The sequence below is a fragment of the Micromys minutus genome (genome assembly GCF_963924665.1).
Source record: "Micromys minutus genome assembly, chromosome: 10".
Lineage (NCBI taxonomy): Eukaryota > Metazoa > Chordata > Mammalia > Rodentia > Muridae > Micromys > Micromys minutus.
In genome coordinates, this window is record NC_137979.1 from 34070964 (window position 1) to 34096565 (window position 25602).

At 45.5% G+C, this 25602-nt stretch overlaps 1 protein-coding gene across 1 annotated transcript; it reads left to right on the forward strand.

The window, feature by feature from the left end:
• The first annotated feature begins 481 nt into the window (after window positions 1-481).
• On the forward strand, window positions 482-25602 carry HEATR6 (HEAT repeat containing 6). The gene is made up of 20 exons (XM_080924374.1): window positions 482-732; window positions 2482-2589; window positions 4076-4216; window positions 5039-5154; window positions 5866-5980; window positions 7362-7463; window positions 8924-9061; window positions 9876-10174; window positions 11030-11207; window positions 12922-13128; window positions 13548-13647; window positions 16142-16497; window positions 17713-17835; window positions 18259-18345; window positions 19130-19264; window positions 19983-20105; window positions 20598-20722; window positions 22007-22103; window positions 22584-22788; window positions 24520-25602. The coding sequence occupies exons 1-20, from the start codon at window positions 514-516 to the stop codon at window positions 25083-25085; spliced, it is 3540 nt and encodes a 1179-aa protein (XP_080780500.1). The 5' UTR covers window positions 482-513; the 3' UTR covers window positions 25086-25602.

Below are 25602 nucleotides of genomic sequence, written 5' to 3' on the forward strand. Positions count from 1 at the left end.
GATTCTTTATGTGGGTCACATATGTCATTAAACCCAGACAGTTCACACAGTCTCTTTATACCTTTATGGTGGTAAGAACCAGGCCCCATATCCTTCTAGCTCAGGCAATCTTTGAACATATCTTCAGTACTGCTTCAAATACTCTGGGTTTTAAGCAAGGAGAACCATTGCGGTAACAACCTGATTATCTCTCTGGGTGGGGTTATGTTGTGCCTAGGGGTGGAGGAAAGTCAAGGACTCTGATAAGATGTCCTATGTCACTGTCATCTAGAAGAGTGCTCTCCAACTCCAGCCAGAATCTGAAACTCTAGCAATGTCAGCCATGCCTGGAAGCAAACTTTCTGAGAGGGTAAGTAGTGGTGGGTGACAAGTTTCCGGGCTTTATTTCTGCCACCTTACTCCTAATCACAGCAGGGCTTGCACCTTGTAGTGCAAAACAAGGCTTTCCGGAACTAGAGCGCACAACGAGGCCCTGCCCCGGAAGTATTTCCCAAGCTAGTTCACGTAGGAAAAATGGCGGCGGTTCAGGTCGCCGCCTCTCTTCCTTGTGGGCAGCCGCGAGAGGCCCCGCGGGAGCTGTCGCTGGAGCAGGACGATGGGTTCCGCCGCTTGTCTGCCAGGCTCCGCGCGCTGCAGCCGGATGACAGCACCGTGTCACGCATGGAGATTCACCTGCTCTTCGACCAGCTCATCTCGGAGAACTACAGCGAGGGCGGCGGCGTGGCCCCCGAGGTAGGCAGCGCGCCTCACCCTGTCTGGACAACGGCTGGTTCCTCCCTCCGGCTCCTCCGGGTCTCACCCGCATCCCAGACGAATTCGTTCCAGGCCGGCTTTCTCCCTTAGTCCGTGCCATAGTCTCTGCCCTCCCTCTGAAAGCTTGCAAGCCAGCATCTTTCAAAGGATCCTGCTCTAACGCCCTCAGGTGCCATAGCTGGTGAGCGATTCCAGGAACGAGGATAGTCTTAGTTGATTCCGCTGATGAACACACTGAAGTTCACAAGGATCCAGCGTCAAGGTTTTGGCAGAGCTAGATTAAAGCCTAAATTTGCCAGAAGGCCTGTATTTTCTGTCTCGTTTCTGCACTAGTGCTCGTTTGCTGTCAGAGTGATCTCATTCATACACATCAGATCTTGTATATCACTAATTCCCAGTCCTACACACGAGCTTCTCAGACTTGATAGCTCGCAAAGATAAATGCATTGTCTCCCACACTCCTAACCCCCAATTCATTCTATCCTACCCCACCCCAAATACACACTGCTTCTTTTCTTTATCCTGGAGCCTGTTGAATTAAAGTTCTTCAGAGTCTGTCTCAAACATGTTTCTCAGTTCATTCTTCTCTATTCTCTTTGGCTGTGTTGTAGGCAAAACATTTTTTTTCCTGGACTATTCTTCTGGTCTCTCATCGATCTTCCTCTATTTGAGCCCCTTTCCAGACTAGTCTTTGAGAGAGTCTACGGTTTATTTGTTTGTTTGTTTGTTTTTTAATTCCGTACAAGTGTAAATGTAATCAGAGATTTTCAATGTATATTGGCACATGGCAGAAGCAAGAAGACAGTCCATACAGTAAGAGACAAATATAAGACTCAAGGATATAAAGGGGGAAAACTCCAGAACAGCTCACCCATAAGGTAGCAGAGTGGAACTAAGTGAAATTAAGGGAAATTTTTATTTATATACTTGGATATTTTGTACAACAAAATGTGTGCCTTTCCTGTCTTCTCTCTTGTTTCTCCTCTTGGGCTCAGTCACTTGGAACTTGCTGCCTCAGGTTCACCTGAGGACTTGTTTCATCTCCAAGGCTTCCTACAATCCATCCCCTCCCCTTGTTTTTTGATTACTTGTCTGTCTGGCAAAGTTCTATTCATTCTTCAAATCTTCTTTGTCATCTTTCTGTCTCCCTCTCAAGATTGTGAATTCTCCATGGGTCCGGGAAATGTTTGTTTCACCTTTGGAGTCAAAGACCTAGCCTTCTGCCTAACACACACTAGATGCTCAGTCCCTTTTTATTCATTAAGTATCTGTAGATGGTGTAATTTGTGAATAGCATTCTCTCTCTCTCTCTCTCTCTCTCTCTCTCTCTCTCTCTCTCTCTCTCTGTGTGTGTGTGTGTGTGTGTGTGTGTGTGTGTAATTTTCTAATTTTATGTTTAAATGTTGTTTCTGATTTGCCCCAACAGCATTGCATTTCTGGCCCACTTGTAATTTTTAGTTGTAGTATTTCTGTGCAGAAGTCTTTCTTTTATTATTTAATAATACTGTATGGTAAAAGTTCTTTTCCTTCCCTTTAGTACTTACTAATTTTTGTTACATTATTCCTCCAGCCCCCACCCTACTTTCTGCCTCAACTTTGATTTGGATATTTTCCCTCATTGAGTGTGGAATAGTAATTGAACTTTTCCATTTGACTGTGGGGTTTGGGGGTATTCACTTGGCTAACAGGTGTGTTTATCTTTGTTTTGCCCTTTTTTTTTTTAAATAGGATGTCAGTGCTCTTCTTGTGCGAGCTTGTCAGCTGGTGCCTCTTACTCAGAATCACCTTGTGAGCAAAGTGTCTCAGTTGATCCATCGTTTACTTAACAGACTACAGGTAATCATATATGTAACTCGAAGGCTCCGATTGTGAAATACTACTACACATTTTGGTAGATCGGATAAGCTCACCTTTTTGTTTTGTTTTGAGATGGGATCTTAGCTCAGGTTGGCCTGAGAAAGACCTTCACCTTCTGGCCTTTTCGTTCTCCTTTAAGATGTTGGGATTACAGATGTTTGCTGCTACACCCAGGTCAGTTGTCCAATCTTTTGAAAAGCCTGGAAAAGCAAAATGTCTTGGGCTGGAAATGTAACTCAGTGAATGGTGGAGCCTTGGCCTCTTGGCACACATGAGGCCATGTGTTCAATCCCTGCATCAGTACCACCAAAAATCAAACCAAAACAAAACCAGTGCTTAATAAGATTACATCAATAAATCCAAATTTAACTGACCAAATATATATTCTGAGAAATTCTAGACTTTTGCTTATGAGAAATATTATTTTGTGTTTTGTCCAATAAGCCAACATCCTTCATGCCATCTGAGGTTTTGAGGTTTTGTTTGCCTGTTTTTTTGTTTGTTTGTTTTTTTCATGAAAAATAGAATTGACCAAGATATATCCCAGAACAAAATCACATGATTCCCTATTTCTTTCCTACCAATGTTTTTTTCCCCCCTGAAACTATTATTTTTGAAATCTACATAAAACCCCCAAAGTAACTTGGGAACAAGGAGCCCCAGGATAAAAAGTCCATAGTTATTTCTGTGAAGATCTGTTCTGCAGTTCTTCATCTGACAAACTTCTGAGTGGATCCCTAAGTAGATGAATGTGTGAATACGATTAGCCTTGTGTCAGCCAGAATCCTTTAGACTGTAGAGAGGAGGGCATCTAATAGAACCCTGCCATCAGGGAGTAAGATGCATGCTGAGGTGTAACCAGCTGTGTGTGTTACATGAGCGGAAGCTGTTTCCAGAAAGTCGCAGATGGCTGTGGGGTGGCTTCTGAGCTTTTATTGTTAACCAGTGGGCTTCATCTTTGTGTCACTGGCAATTGAAAAACTTCCCATCACCTGGGGCACCTACAGCCCATTGCCAATGTAGCATTTGATGGCACTGTATATGGAATTAAATGTCCATAACTTGATTTTTGGTTAGCCCACTCTCTTTCTCAAGAGTATTATAAACTCTCTGGCAGCAGGAATGTGTCATATCTTCTTGGTGTTTCCCTGGAATCATGACAGTTCCAGAGCAGGTATTTAGCAGATATGTTTATTTGCTGTGTGTTAGTTGAGTAACTACTATGTATTAAGCCAATTTAATTGAACTAAGACATTTCGGTGTATCGAAATTGTATCTGTATTTATATCTGTCAGTTTCTAATTAGTTCTGGGGAAAGTTACAAAGACTACCAGATTCTACTTAGGAGAGATCACAGGGGCAGAAGTGACAGAAACCCTGGGGCAAGGAGAAGGTCTCTCCTATCCTGATCAAACTTGCACATGCCCTCTCCTAAGTTAGAGCATTTCTGTTCTCTCCTTGGCAGGTGGTTGTGGATGAGCAGAACTTGGATTTCCTGTTGACCTATACAATCTCAGCAATTCAGCAGTGTAGCTCTTGGACACACATGGAAATTCTTCAAGCCCTGGCAGCTCTGGTTTACTGCAATGGCTCAAAATGTCAAAAGGTAGTGTCTTGGGTCTTATTCTGTGATATACATAATGAACAGAAGCAACTTGGGGAAGAAAGGGTTTACTTCATTTTACAGCTCATTAAGAGAAGCCAGGGCAGGAACTATAGCAGAAAGCATGGGGAAAGGCTACTTACTAGCTTGCTTTCTCTAGCTTGCTCAGCTGCTCTTTTATACAATGAAGGCTCAACTGCCTAGGCCTAGGGATGGTACCACCCACAGTGGGCTGGTATTTGCTACATTAATTAGCAATTAAGAACATGCCCCACAGATATACCTGAAGGCCAGCCTGACAGAGAAAATTCCTCAGTTGAGGTTTCCTCCTCCCAGGTGGCTATAGGTTTGTGTCAGGTTAACTCCTGAAGTTAACTATGACAGGTAGTTTAAACTATTACGTCTTTCGTTTGAAAGGCTAGTAGCACAGACTTAAGAGCCAAGATACCTGTTTTCCAGTATCCATCCTGTCACTAATTGCATGTATAGCCAAGGAAAGTTCTTGCTGAATGTCTTGGAGCCTTGGTTATCGCTGTGTAGGATAGTTGTTCCGAGGATGGAGTGAGATAGTGCTTGGCACTCTATTAACTGTCAGCCATTATTATCGTCCCCCTTTGTCCATGAAGCCAAGACTAAGGATCCCAGCAATGACCGAGTACTGATTCTTACTACTGACTTCCAGCATATGTTGGGTAACCATTGAAGGATTTACCTAATAGATAACTTTTTACTAGTTAACTGCCTTTAGTTAAGAAAATATTGTCTAACAAGTACAGCCTTCCTACAAGCTGTTCTTAGACCCACACTGTTGATATTTTGTTTCAGCATCTCCCAGACTTACTAGGCAAGAATGGCCTCCTGATGAGGTTGAGTGACTTGACTCACTCTGATCCTGAAGTCAGGAGAGCTGCAGTGCATTGTATGGCAAATTTATGTCTCAGGTATGTGCATCCAGGTTTCCCAGTAGTAGAAGATAGGACCTCTCTTGGGCCCTCTATAGGTTGTTCTGTCTGCCTGAAACCAACTTAGAAAACTGGCATAGCTTAAGCTATACTTGGAAACACATTCCTGTAACCCTGGCACTCAGGAGGCCAAGGCAAGAGGATTTTTATCTTAAGGCTGTTCCACTTAGCAAGTTCCAGACCAGCTTGGGCTACAGGCTTTTATTTTGACAGAAAGAAAAAAATCCTAGTTTACATTCTCCATGCCATCCAACAAGGTTGTCTTATTGCTTGTTTTTAATTAAAGACTATCATGAAGTGAAGGGAGGAATGTGTGCTAGAATAGGTGTGCAATACATCAGTTTTATTTTCCACTGGTGTAAATTTTAGCCATATTCTCTTAGAAAGAATATTCGTGTGAATTTAGGCTCTTGTGAGAGTTTCCATTAAGTTCAGTTTCTTCTTTAAGAAGGTGGAGCAGGTCTGTAGTATACAGTAGCAAACAGGCAGCACAAACTTGAGCTTGTCTCTGGGTAGCACTGCCCTGTCCGTTGCCTAGGAAGGCAGACAGTCACGTTCTCCAAAAGATATGTCTGCGTTGTTTCAGGGCGTGGTCCGGGGTTATCCACCTGCATTGCCACTGCTAACACCTGCTCTTCCCAAGGTATCATTTCAAAGGCAACTGAACTGTGTCTTCTCCATGTGTTTCAGTGTGCCAGGACAGCCATACTTAGAGGAGTCCTACCAGCATGTCTGCTTCCAAGCTTTCTTGACCATTTTACAGTCTCCAAAATCGTCTGATACAAATGATATAACATTTTGCATGGTAGGTGGGGCTGCTACTCGACCTCCGAGTGTTGTAGGGGCATATGACAGAGGCTTCAAGGTGTGCGGGCATGCACGCATAAATGCTGTCTATAAGTCAGTAGTACTGAAGTCACACCTTTGGACTCAAATGATAAGGATCAGTTTTGTTTGCTTTGGTTTGCTCTCAGTTTTGTTTTGACAACTTAAAAGCCCCATATTCTTTCTACTCCCTTGTCTAAAAACAATACAATGATTATGACTGGTTTTAAAAAGGAGAAAATCTGCTCAATGTCTTTTTTAATGACAAATACGGTGATATGTGGGCATATTTTAAATTAAGAAGCATACATTTTAACCACTGTAGATCCTAGATAATAAAAGTTATTTTTGGCACCCCGCCCATATCTGAGGCCTGGAAGTGATTCATTCTTTGGGCTGAATGAGCAGCACATTTATCATTTGATGGGCTGTTTTACAACCCTTCCACTTTTTTTTTAAGTTTTAATGGCTTTTGGACAGCTTTCCAGTGCATATTTATGTACACATTATAGTTTCTAGTGGCAACAGATGGGATAATTTTGGAAGATCATGCTCTGGTGCCTTCACGTTTTATCCTAAAATAGGACTGATAAAACTATATTGTGGGGCTCTTATGCGGTGCACAAGATACAGCATTTAAAGTGTGGCCAAGTCATGTCCTTGTTAACTTTCACAGTTAGCAAGCATTAGCTTCTTGTATTATCATTGTAGCCATAATCATGAAAATTAACTTCCCCCACTGTTTTAACAAGTCTCCAGTTCATACCCTCAGCTGTTGGTTTATTTCTGAAGGACAGAGCCGGGGAGATGAGATTACTGAGCTGAGAAATCTGAGGTAATCAGAGCTGCCCTCCCACCCAACCCATGCCTCGCCTTCCTGGGCCGCTCAGGGTGCTTTCTTGCAGAGATCTGCACTTCACCTCTCTGGTCCTTCAAAAGTTTTTAAGTGGCACTTTAATACATGTTTGTGAGCATGGAGGCTTGTCATAGCACTTGTTTTGAAGTCAGAGGATGTTGGAGAAGTGGTTTGGTTCTTTGTCATGTGGGTCCTGGGAACTGAAATTAGGTGGCCAGGCTTGGCAGCAGGTGGCCATCCCTGCTAAGCTGTCCCACAGACCTTTCCCATGGTCTCAGCTGCTCCCTCTCTGGCTCACCATTTGTACTTGGTGTATAGGTGTGCACAGTAAGACTACTCAGTAAGAGACCTCTTCTAGAAAGTGGCCCAGAGTGCTCATCTCTGCTGAGTTCTTCAAAAGGGTTGTTACCATCTAAGGGACTTTTTCCTCTGCTACCGAGTTGGTCCCCAAGGAGCCAGATTTTATTCTGCCTTCTAACTTGCATCTCTGCCTCCTCACCCTCAGCTGTTACAGAATGCACTGAAAGGCATACAGTCACTCCTCAATGGTGGGAAGATGAGACTGACACAGACCGAGCACCTGGGAGCACTTCTCGCCGTGCTAAAGGTAAGGCAGGTCTTCACCTCAGGTCCTTGTTCCTATTTCATACCTCAATATGAGGGCTGCCTATATCCTCCTCTCTCCTCTCTTCAGCTAACTGTGGTATAAGAATTTCTCACATGGATTTTAAGAGCAGAATAGTGGGGCTCAATGGGCCATCCTAGAAGGAATATGGAAGACACTGGGGCTAAGGGTAATTAGAATTGTGAGGCCTGGCTCTAGATGTTTCAGAGGGGAATTTTAATATGTGCCTAGAGACTCTTGTGATATTTTAGGGAAGAATGTGGCTGCTTTTTGTCCTAGTCTGAAAAGTGTGCCTGAGGCTAAGGTGAAATGATTCAGATTAATTGCATTGATAAAGGATGTCTCAAATCAATCAATTAGACTCTGTTCTGTGGTTCACTTTTATAAGGAGCATTTTGATCAAGCATAGCAAGCTTAGAAAGGAAAAATACAAAATGTATGGCTCAAGTATTAAATAGGCACCAGGAAGTGCAGTGGAGCTAAATCCTGTGTTCAAGGCTAGTAAATGGAATTTAGGGAATGGTGACCTCCAGACAAGATCCCACCCAGCTAAGCTTCTTTTTTGTGTGTTTGCAGTTGAACAAGGGATAATTATATCATGTAAGGCATTATTATTTCCTGATTATTGTTTCCATTTGGACTTTTAATCTGTAATGACTTCAATCCAGAAATGGAGGTTACATTTGTAATACAGATCTTGGAGATTTTGATCCTGATCTTGAGGCATAATGGCCATGAAAAGTTTAGTTCCAAGCATGGGGGACCATGCCTTTAATCTCAGCTTAGGAGACAGAGGCTGGTAGATCTCTGAGTTCAAGTTCTGTCTACAGAGCAAGTTCCAGGACAGCCAAGTTTAGGCCGTGAAGGAGTACACAAAGTTGGTGATGATGTACTAGGACAAAGGAACCATGTTCCAACCCCAGCAAGCAGCAGAACTCAGCAGCTTTGACCATGTGCCTCTGGCTTTAGAGTCAAGAATAGAAGGGACCACTGGGACAATTGATGCTGGTCAGCTGGAGCTGAGAAATTAGTGGTGAGAAGAGATCAGCATCACTGAGGTGAAATCTTCTTAGAAGTGTTTTCTGAGAGCACAGAGAAGCTGTGTTCCAGAGATAGCCAAGGTTGCACCTTGTTGGGCAGCTGGACTTGGTAATGTGTAAGTCACCCACGTGGTACTATTTTGAAGTCATGAAGGGATCATAGAGAGCAGCTGAGGCTCGGCACTGTGAGAGGCTCAACCCTGATCAGATGAAGTCAGGAACATGGGGGAAGGGGAGGATGAGATTAAACACTCCTTAGAGCACCCACCTTCCAGTATTTACTCTGCCTCATTTTTATTCTGTAATAGTTTTGAAACATTGGTCTGCTTTTGTTCTGATAAGAACACGCTGATTGTTTTGTGATTTACACAGTGTTTGTTTCTCCTCACTTTTCACTGTTAGAAAGCCATGTTTCATGGACTCCCTGGATTAAACATAGAGATGCCGGCGGTGCTATACCCAACTCCACTTCCTCAGTACGATGGGCGATCACCTGTTAAACCCCAGCAGCCGGAATCCAGTGCTGCCCGACCATCTGTGGTGCGTGTCTGTGCACTGAGATTTCAGCTGTGGAGCATGCGAGTGCTTGCCGTGTGGCTATGTGTGCTTTCTGTGATTTACTTCTCGACTTCCTCAAAAGGCCACTAAGCTTGTTTGCAAGTTAGTGTGGTTAATATAGAAATTTTAAATCAATTGGATTCCCGAAAGTACCAGTTGGAGCACCGGGTGCTTCAGTGGTCTGGGCAGTGTAACTGCTACAAGCATTTACATCCAACAGGGAAGGCTCATTCCTCAGCCTCTCCAAACCAAGAAGTATCAATACACTCCTTTCTGTAAAGGGATGGATGTCATAGGTACATGAATCCAAAAGCAGGCCAGGTCTCACCGCAGAAGCAGGTGGGTGTGGCTGCATTCCACTGAATCGTAGTAACAGAAACAGCTGTGTTTAGCCTTTGGCTCATAGCTCAGCAGTTCTTCTCTGGAGCTATCGACGTCCCCCTGCCTGTCAGGTCACTGTCTCCGCTATGCTACCTACGGTCATACCCCTGCCTTCCTAGACAGCTTTCTCCTCTCTCAGTTCCCTTGGAGACTCTGAGGCAGAGTAGCAGGTGTGTGTGTCATGTATCACACTGGGCACATCACGCTGCTCTCTGATTTTGTCCTCTTCACCTTCCCTCCTGTTGCATGTGTGAGCATCCCCAGTCACTTTCAAATGAAAAGCTACCAGTGATTTCAGTGAAAAGTAGTATTGGGATGACTATCATAATGTACATGGAAAAATATGTTTATACACATGTGCATATGTGTATATATATATATTATGTATTATGTTTTTGTTTGCTCCTAAAATCAGAATAAAAAGAAAAAACACAAAGTAAAACCAAAGAAAACCCAACAAGGAGAGAAAGGGGAGGAGGAGGAGCCCTGTGGTGAGGTGGAAGCAGAGCCAGGGCTCAGCACGGACCGGGTGAACCCGAGTGGTGACAATGCTTGGTGCTCCTCCCCCTGGGGCTCCCAGGGTTTGCCTGTGGATGGAGACAGAGCTGCCGGAAGAGAGCAGGTCTCACCCTTCACCTCCTCCAGCTGGAAAAGAGTCAACAGCAGTGAGTCAGACTATTCGGATGCAGAAGGAGGCATGCAGGGTAAAATGAGGTAGTAGTATTTTGTTATGATGCTCTACCTGATATTCAGTTGCATGTGACTTTTAGAACGTGCCTGTCCTGTGGCACTGACCTTGACGTCTCTGTCATGGGCAGCTTTGCACCACTTAGCTCATGGCCACTTGCCTGATCTGCCTTGTGAATGCTGCTTTCTGGCCTGTCCATCTTGTTAATCACTATTCCTCTCCAGAGTGAGCTCACAAGTCTTTTTTTTCTGGAAAACTTTTCTGACACCTCTGTTCTGGCTTAGGCTCACAGTCACATGACGCTGTAATTAATCTTTGCCCTAGTGCCATGGAAAGTGTGTGACTTCTTTCTTTCTTTTTTTTTTTTTTTTTTTTTAAGATTTTATTTGTTTATTGTGTAAACAGTGTTCTACCTGCACACTAGAAGAGGGCATCAGATCTCATTACAGATGGTTGTGAGCCACCTTGTGGTTGCTGGGAATCGAACTCAGGACCTCTGGGAAAACAGCCAGTGCTCTTAACTACTAAGCCATCTCTCCAGCCTGGCAGTTCTTTCTTGAATCATCTGTCACTATTAATAAAAAGTGCATCAAGGGCGGGGGCTTTGTGTGTGGCCTCCTCAAGCACTGTGACCCATATAAAGTCACTCGGGGTATCCACTGAGCAGATGCATGGATGCTTGCCACTTGTCTAACTCTGGTGACTCTCTTAATAGCTTGGAGCAAAGATACATGTTTTTAATTGTGCTTTGAAAGGGATAATAACATCCTTAGGGATGTTCGGGATGCCTAATTTCTCAAAGCATTTGAACTGGTTAGAATACATAGCCTTTCCATTTACACTTTTAAAAACTTCTAAAACTCTTTTTCTCATTCTGAAAGGTCATACCAAGCCAAGGTTCGCCAAGGGGCATTGGCCTGCTTTCTTTCTACTATCAAATCAATAGAAAAAAAAGTTCTATATGGCTACTGGTCTGCCTTTGTTCCTGACACACCGGAGCTTGGAAGCCCACAGTCTGTGTCCTTAATGACACTCACATTAAAGGATCCCTCTCCAAAGGTAAGGATGCTGAACCAAAACTTTATGAGAAGAAGTCACATTTTGTATTCTTTCCCCCCTTTGCCTTATCTGAATTCTGCTCTCACTGGTTCCATCCCAAGCCTTGACTCGAGAACCTTAGCAGGCAAAAATTGACATGGGCTCAGGCTTCTGTGGACCACATGGTTGGATTACATCTTAGGCCCAGAGCTTGAAGTCAGAGCCCACTGAGCTGTAACTTCTGTGTCTCCTGTGAACCCCACTGAAGCGCTGGTGTTTATAATGGGCACAATTAGGAAGTGACTTACCTCTGTGGACTGCAGGCGTAATGGTCTTAGAAGCTATCTAGACAGGGCTGGCTGGTAATGTTGCGTGAAAGCACAAGGTACTGCTATATATAAGATAAGGTGCTACAAAGTTTCCCATACCTTAAAAACCCATGAATGATTTACATGTTTTAATGAAAAAAAGGCAATTTTTCAAGAAAGAGAAAACAATGGTTTGGCACTCTTGATACCATCAGCAGCTACCCCACGGCAGGTGGAGTGTCTGCCTCTCTTCAGATCTGTTCGTGCCTCTTCAAACTAGTTCTCAACCAAGGAAGAAAAGGAGTCTGTTCTCAGCCTTACAACTGTGGCTATTAAAACGTCACACTGAGTAGCTCCTGGCTTTCCTTAGGAAGCCCAACTACCACTGAAAGTGAGTATTTAAAAAAGCCCTACTGTTTTACCCATTTTAAAGGTTTCTTTCTAAAAGGATCGTGTAATTCACAGTAGAGTGGGCTGCTTCATAATCATTTGAATAGCTAATTACAATCTTTGTAGTTGGAGTGATGGCTTTGTATAGAGCACTACTCTTCCAGGGGACCCAGATTTAATTCTCAGAATCCACATGACAGCTCACAACCTTCTGTAGCTGACTTTTCCTTAATAAATAGCAATTCATGGCAAGGATGTGGATTTTGGTGGTTCCCCCCATTCCATCCATAACATGATGTTTAGGATCTCTGAGATGGCTCAGTGCTTAAGTGAGCCATGAGGAACTGACCTCAGATTCATAGCACAGCCATAAGGAATCTGGGGACTTGGGATAGATCCCTAGGGGTCACTGGCCAACCAGCCTATCCAAACCAGTGAGAGGCCTTCTCTCCAAAAATGAAATGGAGAGCAACTGAGGTAAACACCTGGCATCAACCCCTAGCTTCCACATACATGTGCATGCATGTGAAAACACACATGAACATATACATATACAAATTACATTCTTTATCACATATGCCCCCTGTTGAAGGTGTTAGTTCCTATACCCAGTGTTTCTAAACATGGACTTACCATTGTTAATATATGCACAAACACACACTCAGATGCTTCAGAATGGAAGCAGATACTCTCCAGAACTTTGACTTACATTCTAGCTTTGTGTCTTTCTATCCCAGGAGCTGCTGGGCTCTTTCCATCGGCCCTATGCTTAGTAATGTAGGGCTCTCATCTCTCATCATCCTATGCTTAGACCTGCAGATCTGTGTGCTGTGGTAGACCTTGGAGTTGTCCCATGGCAATGTGGTCAAGGATTTCACCGTGTGTGTTACTGTGTAGCTGCCCTCAATACCCAATACACCCTCCATTGCCTTAGTTCTAATAAGCTGGCTCTGAATACGGAGCATTGAGTGTGTAGGAGAAAGGGAGCCTGGCTCCCGACTTCTGACTGATCAGTGTGAATTGCCTTGAAATTACAGACACGTGCCTGTGCTCTTCAAGTTCTGTCTGCCATTTTGGAAGGCTCAAAGCAGTTTCTTTCTGTTGCTGAAGACACCAGTGACCACAAACGGGCTTTCACACCCTTTTCGGTCACGATTGCATCCAGCATTAGAGAGTTACACAGATGTCTTTTGTTAGCTTTGGTGGCAGAGTCCTCGTCCCAGACCCTTACTCAAATAATTAAGGTAAGTCCCTAATTACCTGCAGAATTCAGTTAATATAGAATATAGTGTTACATATCATCTAAAAGTAATTTGACCTAAGAGTATAAGTAATAGTTATATTAAAGACACCTGTTTGGAAGTCTATACTTTTAAATCTAACAATAGACATTAAAAAAACTGTTTTTGTTTTTTTTTTTTTTTTTAAGTATAAAGACCTTTAAAAATGAGGGGAGGGAGGGCTGATAGGATGGCTCAGTGAAAAAGTTGTTTGCCAGGTTTGATCCCCAGATTCTATGTGGTAGGAGAGGACAGATTCCCACAGCTGCCTTCTGACCTCCACATACACATACACACTCACAACAATAAATGTAAAAATATGTTTTATTTAAAAAAACCTTTTAAACTAAATATTGCAAATGTGTATTTCTCTTTTGTTGCAGTGCCTTGCAAATCTAGTATCAAATGCCCCCTACAACCGACTGAAACTCAGCTTGCTTACCAAAGTCTGGAACCACATAAAGCCTTACATCCGCCACAAAGGTTGGTAGCGCGGATGCTTCTTTATATCCATCAAATGTAGAGTAGCAGTGTTTAAATAAAGAGGAGTAAGTTTTCAGCGCCTCTCCGCTCTGAGGTCTCTGAAAGACTCAGCCTTCCAAGGCTTTCAACCATTGGGAACGGAATGAGCAGAGCTGACCGTGAGTGGGGTGCCTGGCTCTCCACAGTAAAGAAACCGCGTCTCAGAGTACGAGTGAGCCAAGTCCAAGCAGCTGTGTCAAGTGCAGGAATCAACACGTGGAGGTGAAGGGAGGGAGGGAGGAAGGAAGGAAAGATAGATGGGTGGATGGACTGATGGCTGGTGTCATGTATTAGGAAGAAAATCTGTAGTACAAGAATCTGACTTCTGTACCATGATCTGTGAAGTTCACATAAAGCCCCCTGAAGTTGGTTCACATCTCTAACTGTAGACTTAGTGCTATGTGTCTTGAATTTTTCCCACATATAGCACCTGCCTGTAAAATGTTCCTTTTCATTTGTTTGCAAGATTTCAGATCAGACTCGCCCTTTGAGTTTTTGGTCACAGTTGCAGGGTAAGGAGGCAGTGTGGGTGTTTTCTGGAATCTGCAGAAGGGACACTGGCCCTGGAGTCTAAGAACCTACAACTGCTCCTGCTTCTCACAGCCATGGCCCGTGCTGAACCCAACTTCCTCCTAACAGGAAGACCTGTGCCTTTTCTTAAAGATTCTCCTAAGGCTCAAATGACAAGCTGAGTTCAACCTACTCCTTACACCAGTCTAAGTGAGGAAACAAAAAGATTAGTCCTGAATTGAGGGCCCCCATCAGCGATGGCAAAACACAGTTAAGAACCCAACCCACACAGCTTTAATCCCAGCACTCTGGAGGGAGAGGCAGGCAGATCTCAGAGTTCTAGGCCAGCCTCATCTACAGAGCCAGTTCCAGGGCAGCCAGAGCTATACAGAGAAACTTTGTCTCAAAACAAAACAACAAAAAGCAAACAAAAAACCTCAGGTCTGCAGGCAGCAGCTAATTTTCTTTATTTGCATCTTCAGGCCCCACATCTCAACAGGCCTTTTCAGATGTTTGACTTTATACATGAATGTTTTCATTATTAAAATGTTCAGAGTCTAACATACTTTGGTAAGTGTAAAGAAAGTTATAGAAGGTTTATCTGGACACTTACACAGGGATGGAAGGAGTGGAAGAGCCATTTTTGATGGACAGGAGTCAGTCTCGGTTCTTCCAACTTGATCAGGGTAGAGGGGGATAATGGAATCCTAAGCAAGTTACCAGCAAAAGGTGTATCTGGCAGAGCTAGAGTAGGAAGCACAGTATTGATGGAGAAGTTAGGCTGACAGTTGAACACAGTGGCGGAGCACTTGCCTAGAATGTGCAAAGCCCTGGGTTCAATCCTCAGTGTATGCAGGGAAGAAAAAAAAATGACCTGATTGTGTCAATACCTCAAAACCTACTGTAAACTCCACTACAGACAGTATAGAACATAGATCAGTAGCAGAGAGTAGAGAGCCCAGAAATACACTCACATTCCTCCTCAGCAGCTGGTCACAGCAAAAGAGCCAAGACAGCTCTTCAACAAATGGTGCTGGGGCAGCTGGCTAGGCAGCCACATGCCAAAAACTGAACCCAAGTGCGGGTCTTTCAGCTTTTCCTTTTCCTCATTTATTATGTCTGTGGTGTGTGTGTGTGTGTGTGTGTGTGTGTGTGTGTGTGTGTGTGTGTGTGTGTGTGGTGTGAGTGCATGTATGTCTGTGGTGCGAGTGCATGTGTGTCCATGGTGTGTATGTATGTCCGTGGTATGAGTGTGTGTCTGTGGTGTGAGTTCGTGTGTCTGTAGGCCTTTGCATGAGTGTGGCACATGCATGTGAACGCCCAAGCTTGGCATTGGGCACATTCTGAAGTCTCCACTTCATTCATCATCAAGACGGAATCTCTCAGTAGCACCCAGGTTCCACCTCTTGTCTTCTTAGCACTGAAATTAGGAGGAGACCGCCATACCCACTCAGCAATTTTATGGGTTCTGGGGATCAAAACTCTAGGCCTCATGCTTACAGCACTTGCTTCAATTGCTGAGATATCGCTCTGGCCCTGGTTTGTGTTTTATAGCTTTTTCTTTTAACTCCCAGGATCATTCAGGTTGATGAATTAGCATCTTTGTTACTGTATGAAGCACTCTAGGGTTGAAACAATTCATTGGTTTTATTTTTGTGACTGTGAATATGTATATGGTGTGTATGAGGTCAGCAGAGGACAAAGTCCCCAGGAACCAACCAAACTCTGGTGCTCTGCAGGAGCAAGTGCTAGGATTCCACAAGTCCAGCTCCATGCCTGGGTTTGTGCTCTTTTTAAATGAGGAAGTCCCTCCAGCTGGCAGTGTTTCTTCTAGTCCTCACGTTTGGATACTCGTAGTCAGCTGTCTTGTAGAATGTAGAATGTCTAGTGTTCTTGCTTTTTCAGATTGCCTCTTCATGATATCGCCCCATATTTTCTGTGACAGATGTTAATGTTCGAGTGTCAAGCCTCACGCTCTTAGGAGCTTTAGTGTCCACTCACGCGCCTTTGCCAGAAGTCCAGCTGCTTCTTCAGCAGCCCTGTTCCTCTGGGCTCAGCAGCAGCAGCTCAGCAACCCCTCACCTCAGCACTCCGGACGGCTGGAAGACATTCCCTGCAGGGCCCTCTCTGGAAGAAGCATCCATCAGCTCACCAAAGGGGTCATCAGAGCCCTGCTGGCTCGTCCGACTCTGCATTTCCACTGTGGTGCTGCCCAAGGAGGATTCCTGCTCCAGTAGTGATGCTGGCTCCGCCCTGGGAAGCACCTATGAGCCATCCCCCATGCGGCTGGAGGCGCTACAGGTAGGAAGCGCCCTGTTCCCCTGTCTGAAAGGAAGGTGACTTCTCAGGAGGGTGACTGAGAAATGGGTGCATGAGATGGCCTTGCCATCTGGTGTGGCCTTTGCTCGGTTGTGTTTGGGGCCATCAGTCCTTTATTCCCTTTTGTTCTTTTGTCCTAAACTACTGTAGTCATGTCAAGTATTGTGACAAAGACACAATGGCTCAGTTTGACATCTGCAACTTAAAGTTCACTCTCTGTAGGTTCCCTGTGGCCATCTTGTATCTATTTATTGAGACAAAATGGCTGCTCCTTCAAAGGAAGGACATGCCCCTCCCAGGAAACACTTGGAGGCAAAGGCAGGCAGATCTCTGTGAATATAAGACTAGCTTGTTTTACATAGCATGTTCTAGGCCACCAGAGCTCATCTCAACAGAGACAGAGACAGACAGACACACAGAGAGAAAGATTTGAAAAGAAAACATGCCTCTACTCAGAAGTAGTTTAAGACATAGGCTTGTGTGTATTCAGGGTTCTCCAGAGGATCAAAACTCACACACACACACACACACACAAACACACACACACACACACAAAGGAGATTTAATAGAATGGCTCACAGGCTGTGGTCCAGCTAGTCCAACAATGGCTCTCTACCAATGGAGGGTGAATGCCTGTAAAGGAATGGACTTGGCAGCAAGAGTAAGAGCAGGCAGGCAGAGAGAACGAGCGTCCTCTTCCATGGCCTTTATATCGGCCACCAGCAGCAGGTGTGGCGCAGTCTAAAGGTGCACCCTCCCACCAGAAAAGATCCAGATTAAAAGTGGCTCTTCCTGATCCAAATGATTTAATTAAAAAAAAAAAAAAAAAAAAAAAAAAACTCCCTCACACATGGACCCAGCCACTTGGGTTTTAGTTAATTCCAGATGTAGTCAGAATTCAGCCACAACAGCTGGGTTCTGCAGGCTGTTAATCATCTGAGGACACCGAACACACCCTTCATTTCAGCTGTGAACTCCAAAAAAATCTACATCAAAGATTTATTCTTGAGTGAGACATCGCAGACCAGTACAGTGTCACAGAGCTAACGGCAGCAGTAGCTGGGAACGGCTGCTTCTCCCTTCCTCGGCGGCAGACCTAAGTCCATGCTGTGAGTTGCTTGCCAAGACGTGGGAGCTCTTCAGGACTGCGCAGCCTTACCCGCTTGCAGATGAGCTAATCGCCTGTTCTCTGTGTAGGTTTTGGCTCACCTGGCAAGGGGCTATTTTTCAATGGCTCAGTTGTACTTGATGGAGCTTGGAGAGGTGATCTGTAAGTGCATGTGCGAAGCAAACCCGTCCATTCAGCTCCACGGTGTGAAGGTAATTTTGTCACAAGTGACGTGTTTTCTTCTGCGGCTTCTCAGGTTTCAGGTGAGGAGGGGCACATTCCTCTCCTGGTTCCTCTGCTGAGGGTTAGCTAACAGCATAAGGTGTCAGCTTTGCTCCTTGAAAGAATAGCTCTGTTCTGAGAATAGTTGCTGAGAAGAGAAAAGCCAGTTAGAAATAAGTTGTGTGCACGCCTTTAATCCAGCACAAGGGAGGCAGAGGCTGTTGGATCTCTTAAGTTCAAGGCCAGCCGGGGCTACATAATGAGACCCTGTCTGGAAAAACAAACAAAAAGGAAAGAAAGGAAGAGAAACTACTTTTTTGCTGATTTGAGGTAATCTACAAACTGCAGCGCAGTATTTGTGGCCCCCATAGAGCCGAGTCTGCTCTGACAGCTCATCTCTTGTATCTCGGCAGCTCCTGGAAGAACTGGGTACAGGCTTGATACAGCAGTACAAGCCAGATTCCAACACGGCACCTGAACAGAGAGTGCCGGTCCACCTGGTAAGCTCACCGCCATCCCCAGTGTCCTCTGTTCTGCTGTGCCCAGTAATGAAGTGGAGCAGGTGATGTCATTTCTTCCAGTGTTTGAAAACCATGGTGAGCCAATAAAATGGCACTATGGGTAAAAGGGTGCTTGCCATCCAAGGCTGCACCCCTGACAGTCTGAGTGTGCCCACCTGTGTCATACGTGTAACACACTAATAACAAATTCCCAACAAATCTATGGTGTACCTGTTGTGGAACAGCACACCAGGACTTTATAAAATGTTAATATTTTTATTAAATTGTTTATTATTACTGGGATATGGCGTGTGTGCTAATGTCCACATGTGGAGGTTGGAAGATAATTTGTGGAGTTGGTTCTCTATGGCTACTTTTTTGTGGGTCCCAGGGATTGAACTCTGGTCCCCAGCTTGCACAACAAGTGCCTTTATGCACTGAGCCATCTCACCTGCCTCAGGACTTCTTACCCCTGTTGAACTATAAGCTGCTACTGCTGACCAACCCTGTAGCTACCTACCCTCTGTTCTCTATCCCCACCACCACCATTGTCATCTTCACCACCATCATCGTCACCACCCACCTCTTCTGTCACCTCAGTTGCACCATAGTGTCCTACTGGATGTGGCTGGTTATTTCAGACGTCTCCATTACTGTGGGAGGTGACCAGTGAAAGCACTTATAAAACACTACCACTTCAGCAAAGCTCTTCTCATCTCCAAGGATGCATCTGGTGGGCATGGCTTCAGCAGGCCCCGCGTTGGCCACTGTGCCTCTGTTCCAGGTGGTGATGTTCTGGACTGCGATGCTGAATGGTCCTTTGCCCCGAGCCCTGCAGTCCGCAGAGCACCCGACTCTCCAGGCGAGCGCCTGCGATGCCCTGTCCTCCATCTTGCCAGAGGCCTTCAGCAGTCTGCCGGTAACCTGCCATGTGCCCTCACTCCTGTACTGTGCCCTGCGTAGTGGGGCTCCAGTGTGATTCTCTGTTGTGAAATCTTGAGCTGTGGTGAGGGCAGTGAAGTGTTACTCCTCCAGGAAAGCCTTGCTTCCCGGGCCTTAGAGGGTGTGGGTGGCAGGTTTCAGAAGAACACCTCGTGTCCTGAGATGAGACTTAGATCCACATCCCAGCCATTCCTCTTTGGCTGCTGGAATTTCTTTAAAGCTTTGTATCATCCACTTACCAGGGGAGTCACTGAGCAGTAACTGGTGAAGATCCTTGTTCTGAGGCCTTGACCCTGGGATCTTTGCTCAGCCCATACCTCCTGATCCCAGCACTCTGGGTGAGGTTCTTATATCTAATTTTGGCTGCTCCTGTTCTTCATTCCTCAGTGGTTTCTGTTCTTAGCTGTGTAAATTAGCTTTATACAGGAGGCGGTGGGCGGTAATGAAACAGAAGGATTAGATGACCTTGTTCACATCCTTGAAAGGTGCAGTGTGATTAGATGCTCTGTGTTTGCTTACTCAGAGTCTCTGCTCACGTACCTGCGCTGGTGCTGGGCACCTGCCCTTTACCAGAGTCAGCTGAAGGTCACAGTGGGGCTTGAACATGGCACAGTCTCCTCACAGCCGCTCTGGGAAGACTTTGGCTCACGGGTTCTTCCTTCTCACTTTTCCTTTCTGGAACCTTCTCTGTGCAGAATGACAAGCAGATCTTGTGCATTACAATGTTGCTCGGCCTGAATGACAGCAAGAACCATTTAGTGAAAGCCGCGACCTCTAGGGCCCTTGGAGTCTACGTGCTTTTCCCCTGCCTCAGACAGGTGAGAGAAAGCCTGGCACCCCTCCTCCAGTTCCTCAGCTCCTGTGTGTACCGCTAGTGTGGGTGTGAGGCTTCTGAGTTGAGAGAAGGAAATTAGCCTGTTATGTGATCGGATTACACTGCGCAGTACCTGTGCTTCCTTTCCTAACTATCTGACGCGCTGCCTGGGACTTGAGTGTGCAGCAAATGTTGAATTAGTGAATGGCTGACTAAGGATGAAAGGAGGATGGTATCACATGGAAGCAGCGATTGAGAAACAGTGTGTTTGGGAAATGCTTTCACTGTCAGAGCGGTGTTGATGAAGGAGGTGGAAGTCAACCCAAGCCCAGAACACACAGGTGACATCCACAGGCTCACATTGATTCCGCAGCAGACTTTTGAAATCAAGATTAAAATTACCATAAATGCCTGAAGCTTTCTGTGAAAACAAACTGCAAAGTTCAGAGGCAGCAGTGTGAACTCCTTAGTAACAAACTCCTGCTTTGTTGTACAGGACGTCATATTTGTTGCAGACACAGCAAATGCTATATTGATGTCACTTCAAGATAAGTCACTAAACGTGCGTGCCAAAGCAGCCTGGTCCCTGGGCAACCTGACAGATACTCTGATCGTCAACATGTAAGTGACTCAGCTGCTTTCCCTGAGTGGCATCTGTTCTAGAATTCCTAAAGGTGTCTTTCATCCCTACTATGAAAGAATTAGCAAGAATTCTCCCATCTCATGCAGGCGGTTTTGCTACTCCGTTTTAATATTCCTCTAAGCAGTAAACCTAGTAGGATTTTTTATGTATTAAGAATACATATTACTCTATTACAGTATATATCTTCAAAAATACCAAGTGCTGTCATAGTGTAGGCAGTAGGTTACAAATCTTTGTAACACTTACCCTGCTCTTAGGAAGCAGAGGTCTTTTGGGTTTTGTTTTATTAAATGCTTTTACATATAATATATTTTAATCATATTTTCTCCCAACCAACTCTTCTCAGATCCTCCCACCTTCCTATCCATCCAACTTCATATTTGATCTCTCCCTTTCCTTCTCTCTCTCTCTTCCCCTAAACCTCCTTCCCTCCCTCCCTCCTTCCCTCCCTCCCTTCTTCCCTCCCTTCTTCCCTCCCTCCCTCCCTCCTTCCCTCCCTCCTTCCCTCCCTCAGAAAACAAGAGCCTGCCCTGGAGTGTAGTTGATATGCCCAGGACACTCCACTGGAGAAAACATTGGAGAAATATATATATTATTTATATATATACATACACAAGTCAAAAGATTTTGAACAGTACTAAGGGGTATGCAAATAGAATCTGCCTCCTTCCCATAACACCCCATTCCTATAGCTAGAGATGACTGACAGTATACTTTCTGTCACTTAATTCTGCATAAGAGGCATGTGTAGTACACAGAGCCATTCTCTGCACTGGGTGTTTAATAAGCCACACAGAGCCCGCCTAGGGATGATGCATCCTTCATCCCTTTCCTGAGTGCTTGTTTTAGGCTTTGGGCTTTCGGGTATCTACAATCAGTGAACTCTTCCAGGCACAAAATGTCCATTTTGAGATATCCCCTGTGGTTACATTCTTAGGTGTGGAACTGCTGGATTGACACCTAGGTGTGGTAGCACGTGTCTGTGACCCCCAGCATGCAGGAGGCTGATTCAGAAGGATCACAAATTTGAAGTCAACAGAGGCTCCATACCAGGCCCCAGGCCAGTCTAAGCTCTATAATGAGGCCCTGGCTAAAAAACAAACAGACAAACAAACAAGAAAGATGCCCGAGTTGTTGGTGTAATCTGAAAAGGCCTGTCAAGATGTTTCCCTCAAGCTTTTACCCTCTATACCTGGTGACTCTATCTTTGTACGTACACATTTAAGTGGTATTTTCTTTTTATCCCGCCCTGGGTGGGACAGGGACACATCAGACCCAAGTTTCCAGGATGAGTTTTCTGGACTCCTGCTCTTGAAAATGTTGCAGTCTGCAATACAAGCCTCCACGGACAAAGACAAGGTACATGCAGGATGGTGCGCGTGCACACTTAAGCATAACTGTTCTAGCAGGGGCGGCTGTCAGCCACCCTGTGTTGGCAGGAGCCCAGGCGGGTGCTGTCCACTGTACACCAGACGGTTTATTCTGCTGCCTGTATCCCGGTAAAGAACCAGCATTCTCTTGTTATTGCCACATGATTTTTTTCATGGTTATGTGCTATTATAAAGAAGGAAAGAAAAGAAAAAGAATCATCTTTAAGTAGAACTGGCAAGAAAGATAAAGAGCCTGCACGAGCCTGTTACACGGAACATTTGAAAAGCCTGGTCTGGCATTAGGTCGGTGAGCACGCACAGCTCTCAGACTCAGCTCTCTCAGGATTCATGTCTCATGTATTCTCTTGCTTTATGACCTGGTGGGGGAGGGGGGTCTTTAAAGATGGAATTTATACTTTCTGAAGCATCTCTGGTACAATTACTGAGGCCTTTTTATGTTTCATTCCAGGTCAAAAGCAATGCGGTGCGGGCCCTCGGGAACTTGCTTCATTTTCTGCAGCCCGCCCACATAGAGAGACCCAGGTTCGCTGAAATCATTGAGGAGTCCATCCAGGCTCTGATCTCCACCGTTGTAAACGAGGCTGCCATGAAAGTCCGATGGAATGCTTGTTACGCAATGGGAAATGTTTTTAAAAACCCTGCTCTTCCACTTGGTAAGATGGTCTCCCTCCCCTTGCCTGTCAAGAGTCTCTAGGGAAGGAATAGTCCGTGCTGTTGCTCAAGATATTTATCACAGTGGCTTTTGTCACAGGAGTAGAAAAACAGTAGGAACCAAGTTTGGTGAGACAATGGAACAAGTCAGTGTTTGATGGGGTGGTTTATTGCCATTTAAAAAAGTGTATTTCCAAAGCTGCTTCTTATAAGCTGAGAAAATACTATGTTAAGCAAATTGAAATGGGAGTTTAACTCATTTCTACTGTATCACCTCATTAAATACTTAGGAGAAAAGGTAGAAAGGAAATTGTCCAAGTCCACAGAGTTACCTCTGGAACAGAGGGTACAGGTTTCTCACAAGTTCTGGTTTCAGAGATGGATGCTCTGGGCTCCCTCTGTCCTGCTGTCTGAATACTGCAGCCTTGCTTGATACATCGCCTTGAGCCAGTAGCTTCTGTGTACAGACCCTAGCAACTGGGAATGCAGCCAGCATTGGCTCTATATCTCTGCCTCTGTCACATCTGGAGAGCTAAGAGTGTGTTCCTGAGAGAGGGGACAAGCATGTAGACCAGCAGAGCAGGCACCATGTGAGGGGCAGCTGGCACAGTATCCACACCTCCCAGGATGCCCAGGCAGCGGAACCCCAGGGAGGCCGTGGAGATGTGACTGACTGGGAGCTGTGAGGGAGCATGTAAGACTGATGTAGGAACAGAGTTTGGACAGTGAGATCTGAGGCCCTTGTAAATGTCACTAGAATTTACAGAACAGAAAGAGTGTTTTTCTGGGGGGCAACAAAGAAAGGGACAGGCTGAGAGAACAGCTGTCTTGTGGAGAGAGACCCTCAAGCCAGAGTGGCTAGCAACTCTTCTAAGGAGACGGAAAACATACTAATCTGGGGGTGGCCACAGAAATGGGGAAAGGCAGATGTGAGCATCTTATTCTTGAAACTAGAAGAATGTTTAACTTCTTAACAAAATGCATGATGTATTGTGGCACGTTGCTCTCTGGTGCAAGCAGGAATCGGGCTGCTGCCTACATACACAGCCACACGCTGCCGGGAGCAGATAGATCCAGGAACTGAGGGAGGGGGAGGAGGGGGGTGCTTCCGCCTACAGTATACAGCCACGAGCTGCTGAGAGCAGGTGGGTGCAGTTCTTTCCCGCTCCTCTCTCCAGGCTTTGCCCCTTTGGACAGATAGCAGAGGTCATGCTTTAGGTTTGTCTAAGGAAATAGGGAAGGAAGCCAGGGATCAGTGCTTAGTCCCTTCCCTGTGACCCCCCAAATTGGCTTTTGCTGCTCTGGTGTAATGAGGAGTCTTAGTCACTGTTCTGTAGCTGTGAAGAGACACCATAACCAAGGCAACAACTCTTGTAAAGGAAAGCATTAATTGCAGGCATACTTACACAGGTTCAGTCCGTTATCCTCATGGTGGCACACATGGTGCTGAGAGAGTAGAAAGAGAGGCTGGCCCTGACATGGGCTTATGGAACCACAGAGCCCAGCCAAACAACAAGGCCACACCTTCTAATCCTTATCAAATAGTGCCATGTCCCTGATGACTAAGCATTTAAACACATGAGTCTATGGAAACATTCTTGTTATAACTTCACTACATGGAGCAATCATTAAAGTAGAGCAACTACAAAAATGCATGCTCCCTCTACCCTCTCCTGCCCACTCTGCTTGTCTCTAAACCTTCACTAGTTGCAGTGACTGTGAATTCTTCCTAGGGACAGCGCCGTGGTCCTCTCAAGCCTACAAAGCCCTGACATCAGTTGTGATGTCATGCAAGAACTTCAAAGTGCGCATCAGATCTGCCGCAGCCCTTTCCGTTCCAGGCAAGAGAGCACAATACGGGTCCCTGGAACAGTTTGCCCAGATCTGGAGTGCACTGGTCACTGCCCTGCAGAGGAGTGAAGACACTACAGACTTCCTGGAGTTCAAGTACTGTGCCAGCCTGCGGACTCACATCTGCCAGGCGCTGCTTCACCTCCTGAGCCTAGCCAATGCCTCAGACCTGCCCTGCATTCAGGAAACTCTTAAGTTGAACGGGGATATGATCCAGTCCTACGTCCTACAGTTCTTAAAATCAGGAGCAGAGGGAGATGATCCCGCAGCCGTCCACACCCCACAGGAAAGAGACCAGATGGTCAGAGCGGCCCTGAAGCACATATGCAGTGTGCAGGCACCGGCTGGAGACACAGCCAGAGGGGTCATGGGCTTCTTAGAGGACATCCTGACCATTCACTGTGACTCCACAGGACAAGTGGTGCTCTGTGGGTCCTCAGATCAGTGACTTTTCGTCCTCACACATCACAAGTGGGAACCAAACACCAAGCCTGTGCATTTGACACATGGACCTTCATTCGAGGGCAGGAGCATCCTTCAGCATTTACTTAAAATGGGTTAGTGGCTATTTAACTTTTTCTCAAAGGGCTCCACCACTTTGGAGAGTGGTTCCATTTCGGGCCGTTCTAACCCAGACCTAAGATGTGAGGAGTCAGGACCTATGGAGCCTGGGCCCAGATAACTAACTGGAGGTCTTTTTTAGTCTCAGAAAGAAAGACAATAAATTTAGAAATTAGAATCTTACTAGAATTGTGTTTTCAAGACTGGTTTTTAATAATAAACTGATTTTCTAAGAGCACAGCCACAGTGGAGCAGGTCTCATGCAGTGTCTGCTGGCACCGCTGCAGCGGCTGCAAACTCCTGCAAGAGCACCTCTGGGGGAGTGTCAGCTGCTCACCAGCACCTGCATGCAGCCCAGGGCCCTTCCACCTCCCCACAATCCAGAAACCTGGGCCACAGCCACA

Coding starts and splice junctions, on each gene's coding strand:
- HEATR6 (XM_080924374.1), top strand. CDS start 514: ATGGCGGCGGTTCAGGTCGCCGCCTCTCTTCCTTGTGGGCAGCCGCGA. Junction 5,155..5,865: donor ATGGCAAATTTATGTCTCAG/GTATGTGCATCC, acceptor CATGTGTTTCAG/TGTGCCAGGACAGCCATACT. Junction 19,265..19,982: donor AGGCCTTCAGCAGTCTGCCG/GTAACCTGCCAT, acceptor TTCTCTGTGCAG/AATGACAAGCAGATCTTGTG.